We start from the raw sequence: 22,383 nt of genomic DNA on the forward strand, positions 1-22,383 counted from the left end.
TTAATATTTTGGACCCTTTAAGGTCAAAATAAAGTAGCTTCACAGTAATAAGTGACTGTGTAAGGCATGATTTTTTATTCTGATTTTGTAAAATTTTATTTTCGTTGTATAATAAAAATAGTACATTAGAAAAGTACTGGAAATACAGAAAAACCTCCAAAAAACAAAGCCAAAATGGCAAGTTATTCTATGAAACAAAAATAATCTCTATCAACATTTTATTATGTAAACTTCTAGTCTGATATATAAATATTTATGGATACATACACACATATCTACATATTTTTATAAAAATAAGATCATATTGTACATGAATTTTTTCTACGTTCTTTTTTCACTTATATATTTTGAATCTTTTCCTATGTTTATAAATATGCTTTGTATCCTTTTTAAAGACAATATTATTTCACCACAATTTCTTTAGTCAATTTATTATTGTATATATAAGTTATTTTTGTTTATTTGGTAATAGAAAAGTTTTTGTGATAAATATCTCCATAGCAAAATGTTGTACGTAGATATTTTCCTATAGTACACTTCCATATGTGGAATTTCTAGTTTAAAGCCTTTGTAAAAGTTTAAGACCTTGGACAGATACTGATAAAATATTCACCAAAAAGTCACTATTTTGCATTATTATCAGTAGTGTTTGAGAGTTTTCCTTTCTTTAAACACCGATGAACACTGGAAATTATTATTTACAAAATCTTTCAAGTTAGATAGGTGCAGATATACACATCTTGAACCTTTTTCACCTGAAATGGCCAACTGTATTTGTTCTCTTGGAACCTGCTTTCATTTCCTTTGCCACTTTTCCTACCAGAGTGTTTATGTTTATAGATGCTAAGAGCAATTTGTGTCTCACATGTGTCTTGCTGTTGTCCCAGAATGAATCCTCCTAGGAAAAGAATGACCACCTTTTAATTAATTTAACTATGCCACATTCTTCTTCAGTTAAATTCAACAAGTCTTTATTGAGTAACTATTATGTGCCAGGCACTATGCTTGACAATAGGCATTCAGTTTTGAAAGATTACACTGACCCAGCTCTCAAAGAACATATAGTCTAGTGAAGGAAGAGAAACAAGTCTATAGGAAATTTAAATTCTCCAATAGAGAAATAAGCACTAGAAGCTGTGGAAGCAGTAGAAACAGTACCAAACTCTGTCTTAGGTAGTCATAGAAGGCTTCTTGGGGAGAGGGATGCTTTTACTGACTTCACCCCAAAGGATGAATGGCAGTTTAGCCAGACATGGAAATGTGTGTGTGTTTGTGTTTGTGTGATACGATAGTACTAAAAAGTTTTATTGTATTGTTAATACAATAGTATTAAGAAAGGTCAAGGAGACCAAGGTAAATGTATGGAATTGCATATACAACATGCGTGGCTGGAGCTCACAGTGAGAGAAGTAGGAAAGGGGTTGAACTGGTTAGTAAGAGGTGAAGCTGAACATTCAGAAGTGGCCAGATTATATAGCATCTTATATTGCATGCTAAGCAGCATGTGGCTTTTTCTGATGTTTTAGAGTTGCCACTGACAGTTTTCAAGCCATGGGAGTCAGATTTACTCTCTGGAAAGAGTCTTCTGGCTGTAAAGTAGGAAATGGATTTGGGGGCAAAGGCAGGGCATTACTGGAGTCTCAGAAGGAGTTTAGGAGGCTCTTGAGAATGGGGTAGCAGTGTGAATGTGGATAAGGGGACCGATTAGAGAGATAATTAGGGAGAAAAACAATGGTTAATATCTACTGAGAGAGATGAGGAGAGAGGAGTTAAAGGTGGTACCTATATTTTGGGTGGCTGGAGACGCCTTGAAATGAGTTTGGGAGCACAGTTTGGGAAAACAGAAGAGAAGCAAGTCTCTGAGGATGAAGGCGTTTGGAGAATTCAGTTTTGGATCTGCTGTGTTGTTGGTGGCTGTCATACATCAAAGTGGAAGTATCTTGTTGGAAATGTGTTGGATATATGGATCTGAAGCTCACTGGAGTTTTCAAGGGAAATACAGAGCTTTGGAGTTATCAACACATAAACAGGAATTGAAATATGAGTTCCAAAGAAGAGTATATAGAATGAGAAGAAAAGAGGGGTCAGGACAGAAAGCTGAGGAATTCCAGTATTTAATAGATGAAAAGAAGAGATGAGATGGAGTAATCAGAGAAAGAAAGAGTGTTGCCATGGAAGGCCTTTTAAGGAGGACAGGATGTTTATCAGCAGCAAATGGTGTCCATTAATCACATAAGAATTTTGGATTTAGCAACAAGAGGTATCTTGACCTAGTTTACAGGTATTTCAGTGGAGGTGGATGCCACATTCCAAAGCGTTAAAGGGTACATGGGAGATGAGGCATGAAGAAAATAAATGCAGACACCTCTTTTTAAAAGACTGTAAAAGGATGAGAGAGATAGGATGGTAGCTGAAAGATGGCTCTGAGAGGAAACAGAGCGGGAGAGGCTGCTGATGTAGGAGAGAGGACACTTGAAATGATGGGTGAAAGGGTTGGGCTCTAGAACTCGGGAGCATTCATTCTTCTGAGACAGCAAGAGAGATTCTGCACCTTTTGTGGCAGGAAAAGTAAATAAGAATAGGTATAAATGGGTATGGTAGTGGGGAATTGAGGGCTTTTTGATGTGATGGTTTCTATTTTATTTGTGCGGTAGGAGGCAAGATTCTCTGCTGGGTGTTAGAAGAGTCATGGTCAGGTAGGAGGTTTGAATAGATTGGAGGTTTTAATTGCTGCTGTGGAGAGTGGAAAGGGGAGCCAAACGGGGATGGATAAGAAGATGCCCAGGCAACGCTGAGGGTCCTGTGGAGCTTGAAGCTGATAATTTTTTTTTTTTTTTTTTTGCGGTACGCGGGCCTCTCACTGCTGTGGCCTCTCCCGTTGCGCAGCACAGGCTCTGGACGTGCAGGCTCAGCGGCCATGACTCACGGGCCCAGCGTCTCCGCGGCATGTGGGATCTTCCCGGACTGGGACGTGAACCCGCATCCCCTGCATCGGCAGGCGGACTCTCAACCACTGCTCCACCAGGGAAGCCCCTGAAGCTGATAATTTTAAGTGACATCATATCTGTGCATGGCTTTATAATTTTCTTCTCTAGCTGAGAAGGCAGACTTCAAGGTTTGGGAGTTTTCCAGTTGAGTGTGACGGAAGATTGATGGGGCAAGCTATTTGAGGGCAATGCAATTGCATGGTTGAAGTGAAATTAACCATGGGTTTAAGGCTGGGCAGGGAGAGGATCGTGATAGGAGGGGGTCTGAAAGATCAGGAGAGTGTAGATGGGTCAAGGTCCTGGAGGACGGGGTAAAGTTAAAGAACTGGTATAAGTACAAATAAATGAGTAGGAGAGCTATAAGGGAAAGATGTTGCAGTCATAAGTAGAGATTTTGGATTTAAGTTTTCAGAATTGTACCATTTTCAGAAAAGAGTTGTATTCAATGAATTTAACTGGTCTGACATGGCCAATGACCAATCAGAGTAAACCATACACAGTCATACTGATGTGTACCTTTTGATTCCAGAGCATGGGTATGGGGTTGAACTGAGGAAGGACAAGGAGTGTGAGCCCTGGATGAAGCGTTTCCCTGAATATTGAATTTTTCCAGACTGAAGTTGTGACTTGAGGATGAAAAGGAAAATCATGAGTCTGTTACCACTATCATCGAAAATGAGAGAGGCAGTACTTGTCAGTATCATGCCAAGGTAATTTGGGGCTGGTTAACCGTGATAAAGAGAGGAGGAAAGTGGTAGAGTCAGGTGGGGCTGCTATAATAGAACACCAAATACTGGGTGACTTACAAACAACAGAAATTTATTTCTCACAGTTTTGGAAGCTAGAAATCCAAGATCAAAGCATTGGAAGGTTTGGCATCTGGCAAGGAGCTACTTCTTAGTTCATAGCTATGTATCTTCTCACTGTGTCCTCACATGGTGGAAGAGGCAAGGAAGCTCTCTCAAGTCCCTTTTATAAGGGCACTAATCCCATTCAGGAAAGCTCCACCCTCATGACCTAAGCACCTCTCAAAGACCACACCTCCTAATACCATTACCTTTGGGATTAGGATTTCAACATATGAATTTTTTTTGGTGGGGGGAACACCAACATTTAGACCATAGCAGCCTACGCCTCAGCTGGTCAGAAGTTTTACAGGACAGTGGCAGAGTCATATTCTGAACCAGTGTTAGGAGAAAGGCATATGGACCCCACTCTCCAACCTTGGGGATTTGGAAAGATAAGCAACCATTTGGGAAGGTTGCAGGGAACAATGTTCTTTGAGGATCCAGTAAGACAAGAAATCAGAGTGGATATTAAAAGGGAGGATGAGATACAGTAGACTGTGTTTACCCTGCAATGGCAGAGTTTGGAATGAGGAGAGCAGTGGGAGGTTGATTCAGGGAAGAAGGACGTAAAGCAATATGAAAATGTGCAGATAGGAGGATGCTAGATGTCAGAGAGGCTTAGACCTTGAGTGCTATCTTTGGAATGATTAGCAAGCTGCAAGGTTTAGTCATAGCAGTCTCCTGATGGATAGGGGATGGGGAGGATAGGAGCTCAGGCCAGTGTGGAAAGAGTGAGCCGTGGCCTGGAATGATTGTGCTTCCAAGAAATCCCAAGGCAGGTGAGCAGGCTGTCACTGGAATTGGTTCCAAGATTTTGACCAAATGTTGGAAACACCGACTGTCTCTTGTGGGACATGTATCTGGTTTTCCTACAGCAGAGTACACCTGCAGTGTGACTTAATTGTGCTAAAGTTGAGAATAACATTCTATCCTCAAATGGAAGCCATGAATCCCTTAGTGCAGAGTGGGGAGCCGAGATGCATTTAACTGGAAAGCAAGGGTCTGAATTAGTGAGTACTCAGTTTAGCCTGCTGTACGCTGTCTCCGGATACAGTGTCAAATAGCACATAGGTCTTCAGACGATACTTATTCAATAATTGGGCTTTGGTTAGTTGTTTGCAAAACGGAGTGATGTGCATTGCTTTTCAGATTTTACAGTAGAGTGATGGGGTGGGCTTGGCCAATATCTCACTCTGGTCCTCAGGTTCTTCCTTGAGGTAAAAAAATCAAAGGGCCATGGGGAATGCTGTTTGTGGCAGAGCTTGAGTATAGAGAAGAAGAATTAGTGAACTGAAGGGTATTATAAAAATAAGTACATGCCAAATAACTAAGGATACAAGAAAACTTGATGTAGCTTGACTTGCAGATGACCTTATTCCTTCCGTGTTCCAGCTCTCCAGTATGATGCCTTGCACAGACTTAGTGAATATCTAAACATGTTTGTCGATGAGTCTTTTGTTGCTCAGGTTACCAGGAGAAAGTAACAGCAAATGTATACTTTTATCAAGGGTAGTGCTGGAAAGGAATATAGCTATGTGGTATTGTTACAAGCTGGCAGACTTAAGGATACCCAACTGGCAGCTGGAATTAGTTTTCCTGCTCACCATGGTAACATGCTCTCCACTCCCCAGCATAGTCTGCTATTGCTGCAAAGGCCCCAGCATCCTAGTGGAGGAAGAGTCATGGATTAGTTGATGGTGGTCAAAAGACTTCCTTCCTTCCTTCCTTCCCTCCTTTCTCCACTCACAAATGCTTAGCGCATGCCAGCTTTGTGTTAAGTACCGGGAATACAAAGATGACGAAATCCTCTCTCCTTGCAAACAGGCTTCAGTGCAATTCGCTACAAACTTGGGTATTCTGGGAAGGCTTCCCGGGTGATACAGGCTTTGGAGAATGAAAACGAGTTTGGGGAGAAGAATATTCATTAGCAGGAATGATAGGTGTGAAGTTAATGTGTCAAAATAATGAGGCGGAAAAGGTCATGGTGTCTTTGGGGGAAGAATGAGAAATCAGCATTAACAAAATCTAGAATGCATACTGGAAAGAAGGGCCCAGATTTTGAGAGGCTTAAATTTGAAGTCAAGATGCCTGATTTTTGTCCTTTAGGCAGTGGGGAGCTACTAAAAGCAAGGAAGTGAAATGATCATACTTGCTGTTTAGTAAGATCCTGGTCGTGGCTGTGTGGAGGCCTCTAGGATTGAGGAATGGATTCGGTTATGTCAGAACAACTGGGACCTTGCTACTTGAATTATCCTCTGTGGAGTATCAGCTTCAATAGCAGCGTCACCTGGGAGCATGTGAGAAATGCAGACTCTTGGGCCTCACCCAGAGGTACTGAATCATTTTAACGAGATTCCCAGGTGATACGTGTGCACAGTAAATCGGAAGCTACGTTGATAGGTAGTGCTTATGGCATTCATGGAGGACCCATGGGAGGGATGACCTGAACTTTTTCCTTCTCTTATACCACAGATGCACAAACCACTCCATGATCTTTTTATCCCTGTTTTTGAAATGCTGGGGGAAATCTTTAAATGTATATTTCAATAATTTGAGAAATTTTGAAAATTCTTTTAAGCCATGGCTTTTGGAAACATTTTTGTCACAGGTTGTTAATGTACGAGTGGGTTCAGGGAGGCATGCACAAGAGACTTTTCTATCTGTGCTATCTTATTTCTTAAGCTTGGTGATGGGATGCAGGTGTTCATATATTACAATTTGCTGTTTTATGTAGGTTGCAATATTTTATCATTCATATTCATAAACTCTTGATTCAACAGTAATTTTTAGTGATGTACAAAGGGAAAAGGGCAAGAAACTTCATCCAATATGGTACCTCAAGACTCATGTCAGGGGTGGGAGAACATAAATGATGGTGGTAATATTCGTGTGAATGGTAATAGTTACATTTGCTGAGTGCTTAATAGATACTCTTTTGGGTATACTCACTATGTGCTAGACACCATTTTAAGTGCTTTATCTATAACTCGCTGAATGCTCATGACCACTCTAGGTGGTAGGACCTATTATTTATCATGATTTCATAGGGACATATTTTTTTAAATTTTATCAAAGTATAGTTGAATGATAATGTTGTGTTAATTTCTACTGTATACCACAGTGATTCAGTTATACCCATGTATGCATTCTTTTTCCTATTCTTTTCCATGATGGCTTATCACAGGATACTGAATATAGTTTCCTGTGCTATACAGTAGGACTTTGTTGTTTATCCATTCTATATATAATAGTTTTTGCATCTGTTAATCTCAAACTCCCGCTTCATCCCTCCCCCACCCCCCATTCCCCTTGGCAACCACAAGTCTATTCTCTATGTCTGTATGTTTCTGTTTCATAGATAAGTTCATTTATTTTGTATTTTAGATTCCATGTATAAGTGATATCATGTGGTATTTGTATTTCCCTTTCTGACTTACTTCACTTAGTATGACAATCTCTAGGTCCATCCATGTTGCTGCAAATGGCATTGTTTCATTCTTTTTTTATGGCTGAGTAGTATTCCATTGTCTATATGTGCCACATCTTCTTTATGCATTCATCTGTCAATGGACAGTTAGGCTGTTTCCGTGACTTGGCTATTGTAAATAGTGCTGCTATGAACATAAGGGTTCATGTATCTTTTTGAATTCTAGTTTTGTCAAGATATACGCCCGGGAGTGAAATTGCTGGATCATATGGCAACTTTATTTTTAGTTTCTTGAGGAACCTCCATACTGTTTTCCATAGTGGCTGCACCAATTTACATTCCCACCAACAGCGTAGAACTGTTCTCATAAGGATATGTTCATAGATGGAAAAAAAAAGTGTGAAGATGTTAGATACCTGGCCCAAGGCCACAAACTAGAATTTGGACTCAGTTCCCGGAAATCCCAGGCCTAAGTTCTTAATCACTACACTATAGTGTAGTATGTACACAGCCTCTCTGCATAAATAGATATTGATTGAAGACGATTGAGGATAAAGGATCATAATGAAATAAATGTACTCTTTTTCCTCGGCCAGTTCAGAGCAAAGCAAATGCAATACATTTTTGGCTTTGGGGAGACAATTCTCGTAGCATTTGTTAGCTATCTTCTGTATATCTAAACTTGGGAAAATGCAGTTTGGAGCTAGAAATGAATGATATTGAGAAACATCCCATTTGAATTTAAAATATGGAGAAAATCCACTCATTAAAAAATAAACTATATAAGACCTCTCTTTGAAACATCTATACCGCACAAGTCCCCAGTTTTCTGTGACTGAACTTGTAACCTTCCTTCTAGACCCAGGTAAATGTCATTCTGTTGGAAATCTTTTCCCCATTTTCCAAGATGGGCCACCTCCTCCTTTCATTCACGTCCCCTCTACCTGTGATGATAATAATAATAGCTGACACTTATTACATTACGGTGTGTTGAACATGTTGTTAGCATTTAACTTATTTTATCTTCTTCTAACAGCCCCATGGACAGTTATCACTCTCCTCATTTTACAGAGGAAGAAACTGATATATTTTGAGATTAAGTAACTTGTCTGACATCTTGCAGAGACAGAATTCAAATTTCAGTAGTCTGACCCTGGAGCTGGATCTTCAGCACCACAGAGCTATCTGCCTCCCTCCCCACATGGATTCAATTGTCTTTTCCCCTCTTCTGACTCTTTCTAAATCATTCATTAAAGTATTGAGTGTATCTTGCGAATTGGGTTTTCTTCCCAGTGGTGGGAATGCATTGGTGAACAAGCAAAGGTGCTTCCCCTCTCGGCAAAGGGTGGAGGGCAACATCTTCTAGAAAGTGAGAACAGCATAATTAATGGTGTGGAAGGGAGAGAGTGAACAGTCCTTCCCAGAGCTCCTTCATGGATGGAGCGTAGAGTTCACTGAACAGAAGGGTGAGTCTTGAGGCTGGAGAGCTGAGCAGAGCCAGACCATAAAGCTTCTTCTCGCGTTGTAAGGAGTTTGGGTTGCAGTTTACTGTGAGGGTAATGGTTTTGAGGACATTCGGAGAATGTGTATCTAAAGTATATGCATTTACATATTGGCACTTCGTTAGCGACTTTAAAGAAACTAATCAGCCATTAACTTCATGTTCAGAAAGTCTCATTCAAGAAGTTTTTTTAAAGAATAACAATGAAAGACATTGGGGAAAAAAAAAACCCAATAAAACGTAACACTTTATTATTATTTGTTATCTTAGAAGGAATTCACCAAAGGCTTCATATTATGCTATGGCATCTTTAATTATAAAAATAAGCAAATAAAATAACTTGCATCTGTCATTACCATGATATGTTTCATAACCTTTATATGCACATGGAGCTTAAAAATGTAATTTAACAATAAATAATGACATATACCAGATATGCTCACTGTTTATTCCAGTACTCAGCCAAAAACCTAAATATCATTTAAATTATAAATACATAATGCAAATATAATGGCACAAAAATGTCTAAAGTGCAACCAAATCACAAGAGAAGAATCATGCAAACTGGTCTAGGTCAGCCCCGGAATCACTCTGTGCAGCAAACACAAGACAAAGCTTTGGAAGTTTAAGGGGGACTTGGAGGGAGCAGGATGGGAAGAAGAGAAGCAAAAAACTAGCAACATTGTGAGAACTGCTTCTTTCCGTATGTGTAGATATATGTATTATAGATACATATATAAATATTATTGTGGGGAGAAAAGGAGGGGGGTACCACGGTTTGAAGAGGTCACAGCAAATCAAAGAGAATCCACTGGACGGAAGTAAGAGAGAATTTTGTTAGGAATACTCATGAACTACTCGTTGCATTGGGGTCCTGGCTTAGTGGGTTTGAGAAATGGACACAACACACAAAACTGTAATAGCTTTTCTGGTTTGGAGAAGCCAGCCTTGCCTGCAGGGGAGGAATGGGTGAGGGAGGGAGAGGGATAGTCAACTTAGAGTATGATCTACCTGATTTCCAAGAGGCTAAGGCAGTGTCCATATGTTTGGGGACCTGGGGATGGGACAGTTCTGAGTATAAAAATGCTCTTAACAATCTGATGTCAGCACGCTGAGAGGCTGTGTGGGGACAAAGGCAGCCACGCTTGTGCTGCTGCTGGGTCTGTTGCATTCGCTCTTGGTCCTTGAGCAGCATGTTACTGGTTTTAAAGGCTTTGTGGTAAAGTTGTATTGCTTTTCGTTTTTCTGGGGATGTGCCCTCCCTCCTCCCACCAGCATCCCTAACACTCGATTTGGGCAAATCTGGAGTTTATCCTAGTGAGAGTCAAGCACCAATGGTTTCTACCTAAGCGAGTTTGGAGTGGCCCTTACAGTCCTACCCCTCCTCCCTCTTCCTCTCTCAACATTGACCTTTGGTGGGCAGTGACGCTCCTAAGGGACTGTTGGGTTCAAGGACAGTGACCCTGAGAAACTACTGTTGTTCATAGCTAGGTTAATCATTTGGCTTTGGTGGTCGCCATCTTGTAAACATCACGGCAGAAATGATCAAACCGCCAGCTCTTTTTTTTCCTCTTTCTTTCATTTTTTTTTTTTTCTTTTTTCTTTTTTGCAATCCTACAGAGATGGCCCAGCTGCCAGGACTACTTTGGCAGGCAGCGTGCTACAGGACAAAAATGTAAGAGGAGTCTATTAAGGCTGGACAGCCCAGGGTTATTTATACCCCCTCAGCCCCAAGTCCCCCAAACTAAAGACCCAAAGGCTGATTGACTCATTCCTGATTGAGTTAAGGGAAAGCCTCCTACCCCATCATCAGGCTGCCAGATGTACCAGGCCCTGATGAAAGGCAGAAAGTCAAGAACTGCCACTTCCCAAGGTATAGCAGGCCTTATCACACTCTAAGTGGTCCAAGCCCAAAGGGATGCTCTTTTTGGTTCCTGTAATTCTCAGTTGGATGTGACAGAGCTGTTTCAGGAGAGGTCTAAGTCAAGAGTAGCCTCTGGGTTGAGGTGGGCTGGGAGATTAACATCTTGCCTGGGGTCCTTCAGATAAACCTGTTGGTTTTTCCTATCTCATACAGGCCCATCTTAAGTTTTGATGTTGAATAAAACTACTTCTACCCCCTTAGTTATAAAAAAGGCCACAAGGAGCATTTATGTGGATATCTGGAAGTGAGATAGTTATTCCATTCCCAGGAAAAGAAAAATAAAGCTAAGTTACAAAACTAAATCTATATGCAATAAAGTTATTCTATACTGCTTTGTTGAAGCAGAGTCCTCTGGAATTTATGTACAGTACATTAGTTTTCACCTGTTTATATTCCACAGTTAGACCTTAAGATTCTCTGGATTTAAGACAATTGTTAAAGATACTTTTAAAGCTCTGAGCAGTTACAGTACATAGAGATGTTAGCTTTTTGTTTTTCATTAGATGCAAGAAGAGGCAGGCTCCAAGTCTGGTTGGAGAGCCAGGCTCGGGCAATTTGGTAAATGTGTTGGGAAGGAGATTAGACATTGAGGATCAAGACCGTAAGACACTAGCTCATGAGAGATCAAGAATTCAAATATGACATTCATATTCGTCCATGGCCAGCACAGATTCATAACACGAATTCCACTGAGCATCTTTATGAGCATTTTAAGACATGCATTTAAATTAAGTTGCTTCTTACCAGCTAACTCTACTGGGGCAACCATTCTAAAAGGTTCCACATCTTCAAATGACAAAGTCTGGGGAATTAACATGAATGTTTTGTGTTTGAGAGTCATTGGAGGGGAGCTGGGAAAAGACCTGGTAGAGGAAAGTGGTAAAAGAGACCACTTTCTCCTGAGGAGAGGCAGAAAAGATCACACGTGTTCTGTTGGTGAGAATGCCGCCATTGAAGAATGTTGAGAAATTGATTACAGAAGCCTAGTTTCATGCAATTTTTTTTTTTAAGGGGGGGATAGAAAATAGGAACTACTTAAAAAAAATCAAACCAGGCACAGTACACTCGAAGTTGGTGAGCGAACACCCTTAAAATGATCGTAGTTTGGTGAGGTTGTGAATACCTCTCCCCGGCTATGCACTCTCGTGGGAGGTGCGTTTGATGAGGGAGGGAGAGGCCACCTCACCTCGGAGGCTCCTGAGGAGGACTTTCAGCTTCTGTGGCTCGTTGGCACGCCTCCTGTTGAAGTCAGCTCGCTGGTGTGTGTGGGCACAGTGGTCTGTCTGCAGGATGTGAAAGAGGCTGGCCATGTTGGGTCCGATTTTCTCCATCAGGCTGTCTCTGATTGTGCTGACTGTGTCTTCGTCACATTCCAGTAGGCTTCGGACGAGTCTGTTATAGTATCTGCATTGGGAAAGAGAGGGTCATTCAGTGAGAGCAAGGCAAGACCCAGGCTTTCATCTGGGCTCCAGTCAACACCCGTCCTGAATGGCCAGATGAAGCACCCACGAATAGTTGCCTCAGCTGAAGGTGGCTTTCGCTTCTAACCTTTAGGCAGTGTCTTCTTAGTGTGAGTGCTTGCGCTGCCTGGATTTACCACCCAGCGCAAGACAGCTCTGTGTTCACGTTTCGAGCTCAGGAGACTGAGATCGTACTTTGAATAGTAGGCTCGTGGCGATGTCTAAAATGTTTAGAAAGAGAGAATCGTGGAGCTAGATGGGATCACAGAGACGATTTAATGACTCTTTCATCATTTCATTGTATAGAGAAGAAACTAAGGTGGGAGAGCTGAAGTGACTTGTCTGAGGTCATACAGTGGGCTAGTGGTCGAAGCAGGACTTAGTCAAATGTATGAGGTGACCCAACCCTCACACTTATGTTTTAATAGTCATTGCACATGGATGCAATCATCTGCAGTTATTTTGGTGCCTCTTTGCGATCTTTCTTTTTCTTGGTGGGGTGTGTGTGTGTGTGTGTGTGTGTGTGTGTGTGTGTGTGTGCATATTCTGATTAATTTCTATCTTTTTTTTTTGGCCGTGCCGAGTGGCATGTGGGATTTTAGTTCCCTGACCAGGGATCAAACCCGTGCCCCCTGCAGTGGAAGTGTGGAGCCCTAACCACTGGACTGCCAGGGAAGTCCCTAAATTTCTGTTTTTAAAGGAGATCCCTGTCTTCAGTATCTCATGCATTTTTCTACTCAATTTCCCTGTCATACACTTGGCTAGCCTCTCTGAAGGCTGTTGTCTCACCTCATTTTCAGTCTTCTTGCAAAGGTATATTTCAGTCAGAGGGCCAGATGCCAGGCAACAAGGATATTTAAATAGAAAGATTGGTGATCCTTAGTGGTGTGTGCTTCAATAGTTTCAAGAAGCCTTCTCCCACTGCTCTAGATTGTGCTGCCCTCTCCTTTTTTGGGATGTTTTATAGATGTTGGGTTACCATCGTACAGGTCAGCATTTGATGGTTTATTGATGGTTTTATCTTCCTGACTAGGCTGTAAACTTATTGAAGGCAGGACATGTGTCCTTATTCTTCGTATCCCTCATGTGCCATGTCCTAGGGCTATAGTGTCTGCACACGGTCATTGTGTTGATTTATTTTGTGGCCACTGAGAGAATGGAGCTTTCCAAATAGAGTTCTTTTCAATGTCATGATTTCCAAAAGAAAAAATTATCTGTAGGTCTTCTGGTAAGTTTTACAAAAGAATTTATGTTTGGTATAAATTTCCTTCATCTTTGGTGCAAGTTCTTTAAGCCTCCAAAATGCTGCAGCTAACTGTTACGGCTCAGAAAGGGTAAAACTGTCTCAATATATTTTTTTTCCTGAAGACCATGGTTTAATCATTTAAAATAGTCACAGGACATGTTTCCATACATAAGGTGACAGTGAAGAAGATGTGAAAACAATTGTGTAAATGTTGTACAGCAAATAGTCCTAGGCAATACTCCCTTTGATGCAGGTTTTTGAAAAATCAGTACATATGGGTTAGACAGCATGGAAACTACCAAAAAAAAGATGGAGTCTTTTATGACATAGAGAACACACTTAAACCTTGTCATTGACCTTTTATCAGTAAACTCTCTAATAGTTAAGGCATATAAATTACTCATCCTATTATTTGGGAAGACACTTCGGGTATTTCCCAATTTGAATTGGGATGCATTTGCTCCATTTCGAGGTGGCAGTTGTCAGAACCCATTAGCTCTGTGTTCACTAATTAGGGACTGTCCTAATGACGGTGGTCTGCAGCATTTATGTGGAGAGACCCTTTCCTCAGAGGAGCCCTAGGACTGCCGGACCACAAGATCTGCCGTGAAAAGAAACCTGTTTATTTTTAACTCACCTCACAGAGCACAGGATCAAACATCTTTCCAGAATAACTTAACCCCCCAGAGAGGTCCTTTCAAGGATGTACAGTAAATAGAGTGGAATGTGGGCACTGAAGCAAAGCCATCACCCTTCTGTGAGGGAGCAGAACCAAGCTGGGGACAGAGGGAGAAATGTGTCTGGGTCTCTGATATAGTCCTGGCTCTACCCCTCCCACGAGGGAGGATTATATCCAGCTGTTGGTAAAACTGGGATTCCCTGGCACAGAGACACATTTTCCAACCCTTTGGAATTATAAAGCACATGAGTCAAAGCAGATCTCACTTGGATGGGGAAATGGGGAGAAAAGTGGTTTTGGAAAAACTGAGAATAAACTACTTTGTACCATTAGCTTCAGACATCTACACACCCACACAGATCCCCAGGCATCTCGTGGGCTCTGCTAGGATGTGGGTCCCCTGGATCTCTTTGTCTATTTCAAACGGTGATTAGATCCTGGAGAAAAAGGTTTCTGACCCCTCATCTTCCTGCCCCTCAATAAGGACTTTATAACTTATAAGTTAACCCTTCCACTTCTAGAAAGAAAGAACTGTTCACACCAAATGATCTTCCAAATGGGCTGGAGAGGATGATCTTTCCTTATATCAACATGGAAAACTCTAGTCTGGATGAAGAAGTCTAACACCAGTAAGGAAACTAAGCTTCTGTAACTAGCCTCACCTCTTTAAGGTCAGACGCGTTCCTCTGGCCCCCACTTTGTCAAAACACCTCTTTTCCATCTCTGAGAGAGCCTACCTTTACTGTTACTTTCTCTGCTGGCCCCGATAGGCCACCTGTTCTTAGTGCTTCTTGAGGATGACCCTTGCCAGCCTGACTGTTCTTAGTGACTCCCCCCAGATCTACCCTTAGCTTCTCCCATGGAGCTGGTTACCTCAGCCAGGGCAGGCTAAGAGAGCTCCTTGGAATAGATAACAGCCATGGCTCCAGTAGCGGCTCCTCCAAGTGTGGGAAACCTATCAGGCTGCCTTGATGACAACACCGTTTGCCTGAGCAAGCAATAGATTAATCCCACACCTCTCTATTGAGGGCCAGAATATGGCATTGACCTCTGGGGTTGTGTGGGCTGATGAGACAGACCTTTCCTATCTCTAAGCCACTCAGTGAGGTTATTGAAGAGATTTAGCAATTGTCATGTATGCCTTGATCACTGTCTTGGACCAAGACTTGATGTTACTATAGCTATTGGTGAGAGCTGTACACAAATTTAATTGTTGATCACCAGGGGGTACATTTATTCCATTCTACTTGGAATTCCATTTTTGGATTGTGGATGTTATCTGCAGGTTTTAGTGGCTGCCATTTTTGAAGTGGAAATCACATAGCCTGGCTCAGGGCCATGTGAATTGTAGGCTCAACTCTTGTCATTCACTAGCTGTGTGACCTTCAGCAGGTCGCCCCTCTCTCTGGGTCTCTGTTTTTTAATCAGTAAAATGAGGCAGTTAGTCTAGATAACCTTTATGGTCATTTCCAGCTATGACATTTTGTGTTTCTGGGGTTCGGTATGTACGCACCTTCTCAATTTAACAAAAAAATAGTGCAGCTCTGCTTAAGGCCCATCCTTGGCAGGAAGAGTTACAACTATTTAAGAAGATGCCTTTCTTCATCTTTATGGGGAGTGGTGGTGGGATGTACTCCCGAGACTTAATGGGCAAAGTGTTCGGATCGCCCAGCCTGGAAGGACCCTTTAAAGCATGTTTCTTTCCTCCCCCCTTGAAAATTCCATCACTGACTTCTTTCCTCGGTAAAGAATAAGATCAGATATTCTCCATAGCTACTGTTTCAGCCATGCTTACCCAAATACACACATACTGCCTAGGAACGTTCTGTGTGAAGGTTTATAAATAGTCCTTTGTTTCCCTTGATCAATATTATTCTTCTGTTTCCTGTTCCCTATCCATGCCCTAGAGAGTTGGAAGCTTTGTCAGTTTTCCCATCTGGATCTGGATTGGTTTAATTTCTTCTCAGGCCTCATGCTGTCCAGCCCGCCTGATCAATTGTGCCTGCTTCCCTCATGGTTGAAAGTAGAGTTTACAAATTCAGCCAGGGGGACACTCCAGCTCTCCTTTGTGTTCTAAGTGCATTTCTGTCATGGAAAACCTCCCTGTTCTGGCTCCTGGTCCAGTCACAGGCTTTTGGATTCTCCCAGGCCCAAATCTCATGCTAGATAAGTCACAGGAAGGTGGAATGAACCTGTAACTACTTCCTTTCACAATTCTTTGCCAACTGGCACGACGTAGTGTGTATCTATGGTGGGACAGAGGCTGGGAAAGCAGGATGTTTCAGAGGAGTGAGGAGCTTAAATAGAGCAAATCGAGCCCAGCATGGAACCGGAAATCTCTAGCTCTGAGCAGGAATAACATTAGCCAGTGCGAGTGAAGTAACTGGAGGAAGGTAAGAGCTGCATGGAGGATTCTAGTCTTCAAGAGATGACCTTCCTTAATAAGGATGATTCTTCTAAGATGATAAAGGGAGATAACGAGACTCCTGTGACCCTTTTCTAAAGGTGGTGAAAACAAGGCACCTATTGAAAAGAACAACGGCCTGGTTAAAAACTCCTATTACTAGTCTCTTCTTAGATTGTTCGGATCACCGGTCCAGAATCTGTATTCTCCTTTCTGTAAGACCTCCTCTTCCTAATGGAAGACGCTACCTCAGTTGAATTAGAGATATTAGTATTGTCTCAAAACTGGCCACAGGCCATATTATAGATCATGAATTGTCACTGGACCATTAAAGATCCAAACTTAGAATAACGACTGTGCTAACATATTCCTGCCCCCCAGCTACCACATAAACACATACTAAAGAGACAGGGCACTTGAGATAAATGCTGAATTTGATTTTCCTGTTCTCAGAAAATCAGGACCATGACAGAGTCACTTTCAAGGACTGAACAAACGATTTTTATAAACTGACATGAGGTTCCGAAGAACAATGATGTGTAGTTAAGAGTGAATCAGAAATTTACAAAGTTTAACAGTCAGAGGCCTTAACCTTTCCCTGAGGAGGAGCTACTTCTCCCGTTTTCCAGTTGCATGTATCTACATGACTAACCCACTGGTAAGCCCCAGAAGGACTAGGTTATTGCCAGTATCTGAAGAAGGGTGGCAGCATCTGGCTAGGAAATTAATCAGGTAAGTCTGCGTTAGTGCCCCTGTGGTCAGAATAGCACATTAAGGTCTGATCTTTGTGAATATGTGCAGATTTGGCTGGAGAGTCAAAGAATCATAGCACTTCAGGACTAGGAGTCAAGTCAGTGGCATCACAGCAGGCTGAACTTGACCGTTCTGCACTGCCCCTACCATGCCTCCATGCTAGCCCCATCAGCACCTTTCTGAACTTGATCACGGATGGGGAAGCCCAGGTCTTGCCAGGAAACTTTCTACGCCTTGGAATGAGCATGTCTGCCATCTCATGTCTTAGATGTTCACACCTGGCTGGTAAAGACAGTGAGTCAAGGGCACAGAAAGGCACAATGCTCAGATATTACTAGCTCAGCGGCTTGGGATCAGTTTAGAATACTAAGATGAGAATGTGATCTGGGGAGTCACCAGAACACCCTTCCAGGAAATCTTGGACTAGACAAATGGGATAACAGACCTGGAAGGGACCACGGGAATCATCTAGTCTAGCCACTTCACTTTTCACAAAGGAAATTTGAGTCCCACCAAAGTCAGATGGTTCGCTCTGGGCTACCCAGCGAAATATCTGATTGGGCTTAGGATGGACTCAAATATATGCAGTTTTAAAACTCTGCATTATGACCTGTGACCAAGGTTTTCATAATGGCCAACTGTACTGTGCATAGTCATGATTTCAGCCCAATCTGATGTCTCAGAATCTTGTTTCCATAAACTTCACAATTGCCTTCAGGCTTATGGAAGGAAATAGACAATGCACCCAGGGATGCTGCAGATGAAGTTTTCTATTAGCTGCATGGAGAGACTTTTCCTATAACCGTGAAAAAAAAAAAATCCAGGCTGCTTGAGCTGTCACAACCAATCACAAACATATTTTTTTCCTGCAAAAGCTGGGAAGACTGCAAGCTAAAATAAGAGCATCACTGTGGCAATTTAACTCCTTCTGTGTCTGGTTCTGCCGACCAACCACTCCCCTTCCCCCCGAACTGCCACACGAGTGGACTCATTTTGTACCTGTTGGAGAAGTGATTAGGGAGCTGGACGACTTCCGTGATGGCTTCAGGGTTCCGCTTGGCGACACTACACACGTTCAGCTTGCTGTAGCACTCCTCCTGCACCTCGGCAATCATCCTCTGGAAAGTGGAGCACCTCCGAATGGCCAGGAAGACCTTGGAGGTGACCCCGTTGGCGATGCACTTTAAGCTCTCTTTGACAAATGCTTTTCCCTGCCGGGGAAGGGGGGTAGGAGGACAAGATTTAGCTTGAGCTGACAAGAGAGGACAGGGCCTATGCTATGTGGAACTGAAGGGGGCTCACCTCGGCGCTGTCTCATGGCCCTCTCTGCATGTCCTTGCAATAAGCGAACTGTACCCTGCGACCAGGATTTTTTTAAAAGTCCCTATTCCCTTAGACTACCTTGAGAATTGAGCTACATAGAAATGAAATGCGATGAGAAAAAGAGATGAACCATAAACAACCACCCTTCAGCCTAAAAATAGCCATACTAGAGTTTTGTATTCTTGGGATTGAGATTTGATAACTCAAATCACAAGCTAGAAAAAAAAAAAAAAGCTAGTATGCCGGCTCTTCGTGAGAAGAACTTCTTTGTTAGAAGAACATTTTTATTTCCTCTTGAAGAGGCAAAGATTTTCCGCTCATCACCCCTCCCTTAGAAGACAGCCTCTGTCAGCCTGTTACAATTGTGTATTAGAGTGGGTGGAGAGTGGCTTATATAGAACCTATTTCTTGGCCAAAAGTGTGTGTGTGTGTGTGTACACACGTTGAGAATTGAGATGAGAATTTAGACTGGGGAGGCTGAGAAGCAGAGCCGGTTCCCTACGAGCCCGGCTCCTAAGAACAATAGCCTCATACACTGTTAAAGACAAGCAGCCAGTTGTGAGCAGGGGTCAAGGTCTTATTACCTGAGTGTCAAATTTAGCAGCGCTGTACAAGAAGGATTTACAGATGTCGTACATCCCATCTGTGTCACAGGTGGAGTTTTCCAGGCATGCAAAAGCTCCACAGCCAACCTGCAGAGCGCTGTTGAGGCAGCGAACCACTTCAGCTGAAAGAGACAAATCCATCCAATCTGGGTCAAACGGTGAGGACAGTCTGGAGGGATCAAGCTGATGTGGAGGCAAAATTCAAGCAAAAGGGGTCGGAAGAACTTATCCTAGAAGTCTGTGATGGGGCCAGTAGATAGAACCCTTCCGAGCGGGGTGGGAGTGAAGAAGAGAGGGGACAGACAGATCCCTTTTGCTTATAAGAACCAGAGAACATGGAGGAAGGGAATGAGTTTTCCCTCGGAGATACACTCTCTTGGTCTCACCATCACACACAGTTTGGGTGGCTGGAAAAGTAAGGTTGGAGTGTGAGGCATGCCCAGTGCTTACAGCAGCTCTGCAGAGTCCAAGGGCATCCCTTAAAGGCTGAAAGCATGGGAAGGTAGATGGTAGTGGTGGGTGGTCAAGTTTAGGAGGAGGAAGGACCAGGGAATCCATTTGGCTTCCAAAAAATACACTCCAGAGTCATAAGGATGGAATTTTGGTCTAAATGGCAGAGAAGAATTTGCCAGGAGTCCACTAGGAGACCCTTCTGATTTAGGGCTTTTAACTTACCTTCCTATTGGCAGAAAGAAATCTGATCCGTTCATGTTTCATCCCAACCCCCCACTATAGGACAGTGCTTAGAGGTATGCATAATCTCTCTCATATTAAAAGCCTTTTTTTTTTTTTTTTTTTTAAAAAAAGAGAGAAACACAGGTGTAGAATAACCAGGCCAAGGCAACACTTGTGCAAGACTGGAAGAAAACCGCAGAGAACTTGCATGAGGCTTTCTACATTCTGGATAAGATCTTCCATAAAAGTAATTTCTCTCCTACAGAAGAGGGGTGTTCTGGCAGGCAGCTCCGCGAGAAATGATCTGCAGCCTTCATACCATAGGAGTCTCCTCTGAGATCAAAAGCACGGTTCGGTTAGGCGGCCCCTCCCCCTCCCACCACCCGCAGCCTCTGGGATGTTACAAGTCATTTCCCTAATTATATATTTCCACGGGTTCAAATGATAACTTTGCTTTAAGCAGTTTTAATATGCATTAGGATTGCTATTGTTTTTGGCAAGCTTGAATTGTGAATCACTGCATCTCTATAGCAACTAAGTACAAAAGGAAGTGAAGCAAAGCCCTCCTCTCGGCAGGGACCTGTGCTCTTCCGAGGGGAGCAAGCGTCTGCAGCATTTGGACACCTGCGAGCCCATCTTTGCTGACAGTTGGGGGAGAGAGAGCAGTCATGGAAGGGGAGCAAGCTGGACAAGCGAAGTCCAAAGACAGAGGTGTCAATGCCGGCTTCCTAAGGACTCTTTTCCTTTAGAGACCAAGATAATACACAATTAACTGCTCAAGGAGTCAGGGCTAGAGTGAGACCTCTCCCTTGGAGAAATAGCTGCTACGTTTCACAGATACTCTTTTTCGAGGGGCTCTCTAGCCACGGGGCTGTGTGGGGACTGAATGGAGCCCGAGAGAGCAGGGAGGGACAGAAGGAACAGTGTCGAGGGTGGGATGTGTAGGGTTTTCTCTGAATCTGCCCTGGATTTGTCAGACTGGAGGGCTATGGTTCCGTAAATCAGTCTGCAAAGGGAGCTTTCTGTGTGTTCTCTGGAGGGGCAGGGAAGTCAAGTTATAGGGTCTTCAGGGTAAAGAAAGAGGGACAGCATCAGACAAGTCACGTCTCACCTTAAGATCAGCTTCAGCTTCTGGAAAGTATAGAGAGCGCTTTGAAGCATGCCAACATTCAAGTCTTTCCCCCGCCCCCTCCCCCCCAAGAGGGTACGTGCCAGATTTCAGGCAATCAGGCTAGGCTTATGCAATGAAATACCCTCAGCAGAGCGCCCAGCTTCTTCGTTAGTTGCATGCAATTTATTAAACAAAGGAGCTCCACTTCCTAAGGCTATTGGATTACCCTGGCAGTTTATTGCCATCAGGCATGAAGCACATTTATTATCAAGATCAGCCGTCACAGACACAGTTGCAAAAGCGAGAGGCAAATGAGGACAGCTCTTTGGGGGAGAAACCGGTCCTGGGTTTGCCGCTTACCTGAGTTCTGAGCTGCCACCCGGGCTTTCCTGGGGCTCACAGAATCATTCTGCTCCGCCTCATGGGTTGCAGAAGCACTGATCACCAGCACCAGAAGCACTGCTGAGTTTTGGAGCATTCTCTGAGAAGTTTCCGCTAAGTTGTTGGTTTTTTTTTTTTTTTTTCCTCCCCCCCCTTTCCTCTTTCCCTCTCCCGGCTCGAGTGAAGATGTGGATCTGGATACACTGAGAGCCTAGGTGAGGATTTGATGAGGATCTTTTTGTTGCTGCTGATGCTGCTTCTGCTGGCGCTTTTGCTGCTGCTGCTGCTGCTGCAGTCGCTGCTTCTTGCACCTCTGGCTTTTGCAAACTGGGGGCCCAAGAGCTGCACCCAGGGATTTTATAGCCGTTCTTATCGGTCCTCAGGATCAGGGACCAATCAGGTCCCTCAACTGGTCTGGCCAGCCAATCGGAGGGCATGCTCATTGGGCTGGAGCTGTTTGACTTCTTAGAAATATTTTCCAGCAAATTAAAAGTACCTGCTGCCAATGTCTTATACGTGTGTGTGACTGTGTGTGCAGAGATGTGTGAAAAAGCTGTTTTCACAGAATTAAGGGATGACTTTGTATTGATCTAACGAAAGGGAGATCATATGACCATCTCAACAAGGTGCCTTGGGAAATCTATCCATCTCTTTTAAAAAATGTGCTATGGGGAGGAATGGGCAGCACAGGCAGGATGAGTAGTGTGGTCTCTTTCGATTCGAATTTAGCCTCATTATAGCAGTTTTTCTATCATTTTCACAGCCCATTCTCTGTGTTGTAAGCTACATACACCATACCTCCCTGTCTTCTCAGTTTAAGTATGTTTACAGGTCTGTGAGGCATTTTGGTTGTATGTGGACATCCTGAGTTTTCACATGTATGAGCCCTTGGGAAGGGACAGATAGGAGGGGGAAGGGCCCTCATGGACTGGAATATGACAGCTCTGAGCTGTGGCCCGAGTTCCTCTTTTGATTAGCTCTATGACCCTGGTCAAGTCCTTTTACCTTGTTCTACCTGTTTCCCGATCTGTCAAATGCCAAAGTTGGAGTCTAGCATTC

The 22,383-nt window shown here is 43.0% G+C and overlaps 1 protein-coding gene across 1 annotated transcript; it reads right to left on the bottom strand.

Moving 5' to 3' along the window:
* Nucleotides 1-8,991: 8,991 nt before the first annotated feature.
* Nucleotides 8,992-21,664, bottom strand: STC1 (stanniocalcin 1). The gene is made up of 4 exons (XM_027087921.1): nt 21,304-21,664; nt 19,137-19,279; nt 18,229-18,440; nt 8,992-12,091 (listed from the first exon to the last, which is right to left on the bottom strand). Exons 1-4 carry the CDS (start codon nt 21,419-21,421, stop codon nt 11,821-11,823), a joined length of 744 nt encoding a protein of 247 aa, XP_026943722.1. The 5' UTR covers nt 21,422-21,664; the 3' UTR covers nt 8,992-11,820.
* Between the last annotated feature and the right edge of the window lie 719 nt (nt 21,665-22,383).

Source organism: Aethalodelphis obliquidens, unplaced genomic scaffold (genome assembly GCF_003676395.1).
Source record: "Aethalodelphis obliquidens isolate GAN/ISIS:26980383/991018 unplaced genomic scaffold, ASM367639v1 scaffold61, whole genome shotgun sequence".
Classification (NCBI taxonomy): domain Eukaryota; kingdom Metazoa; phylum Chordata; class Mammalia; order Artiodactyla; family Delphinidae; genus Aethalodelphis; species Aethalodelphis obliquidens.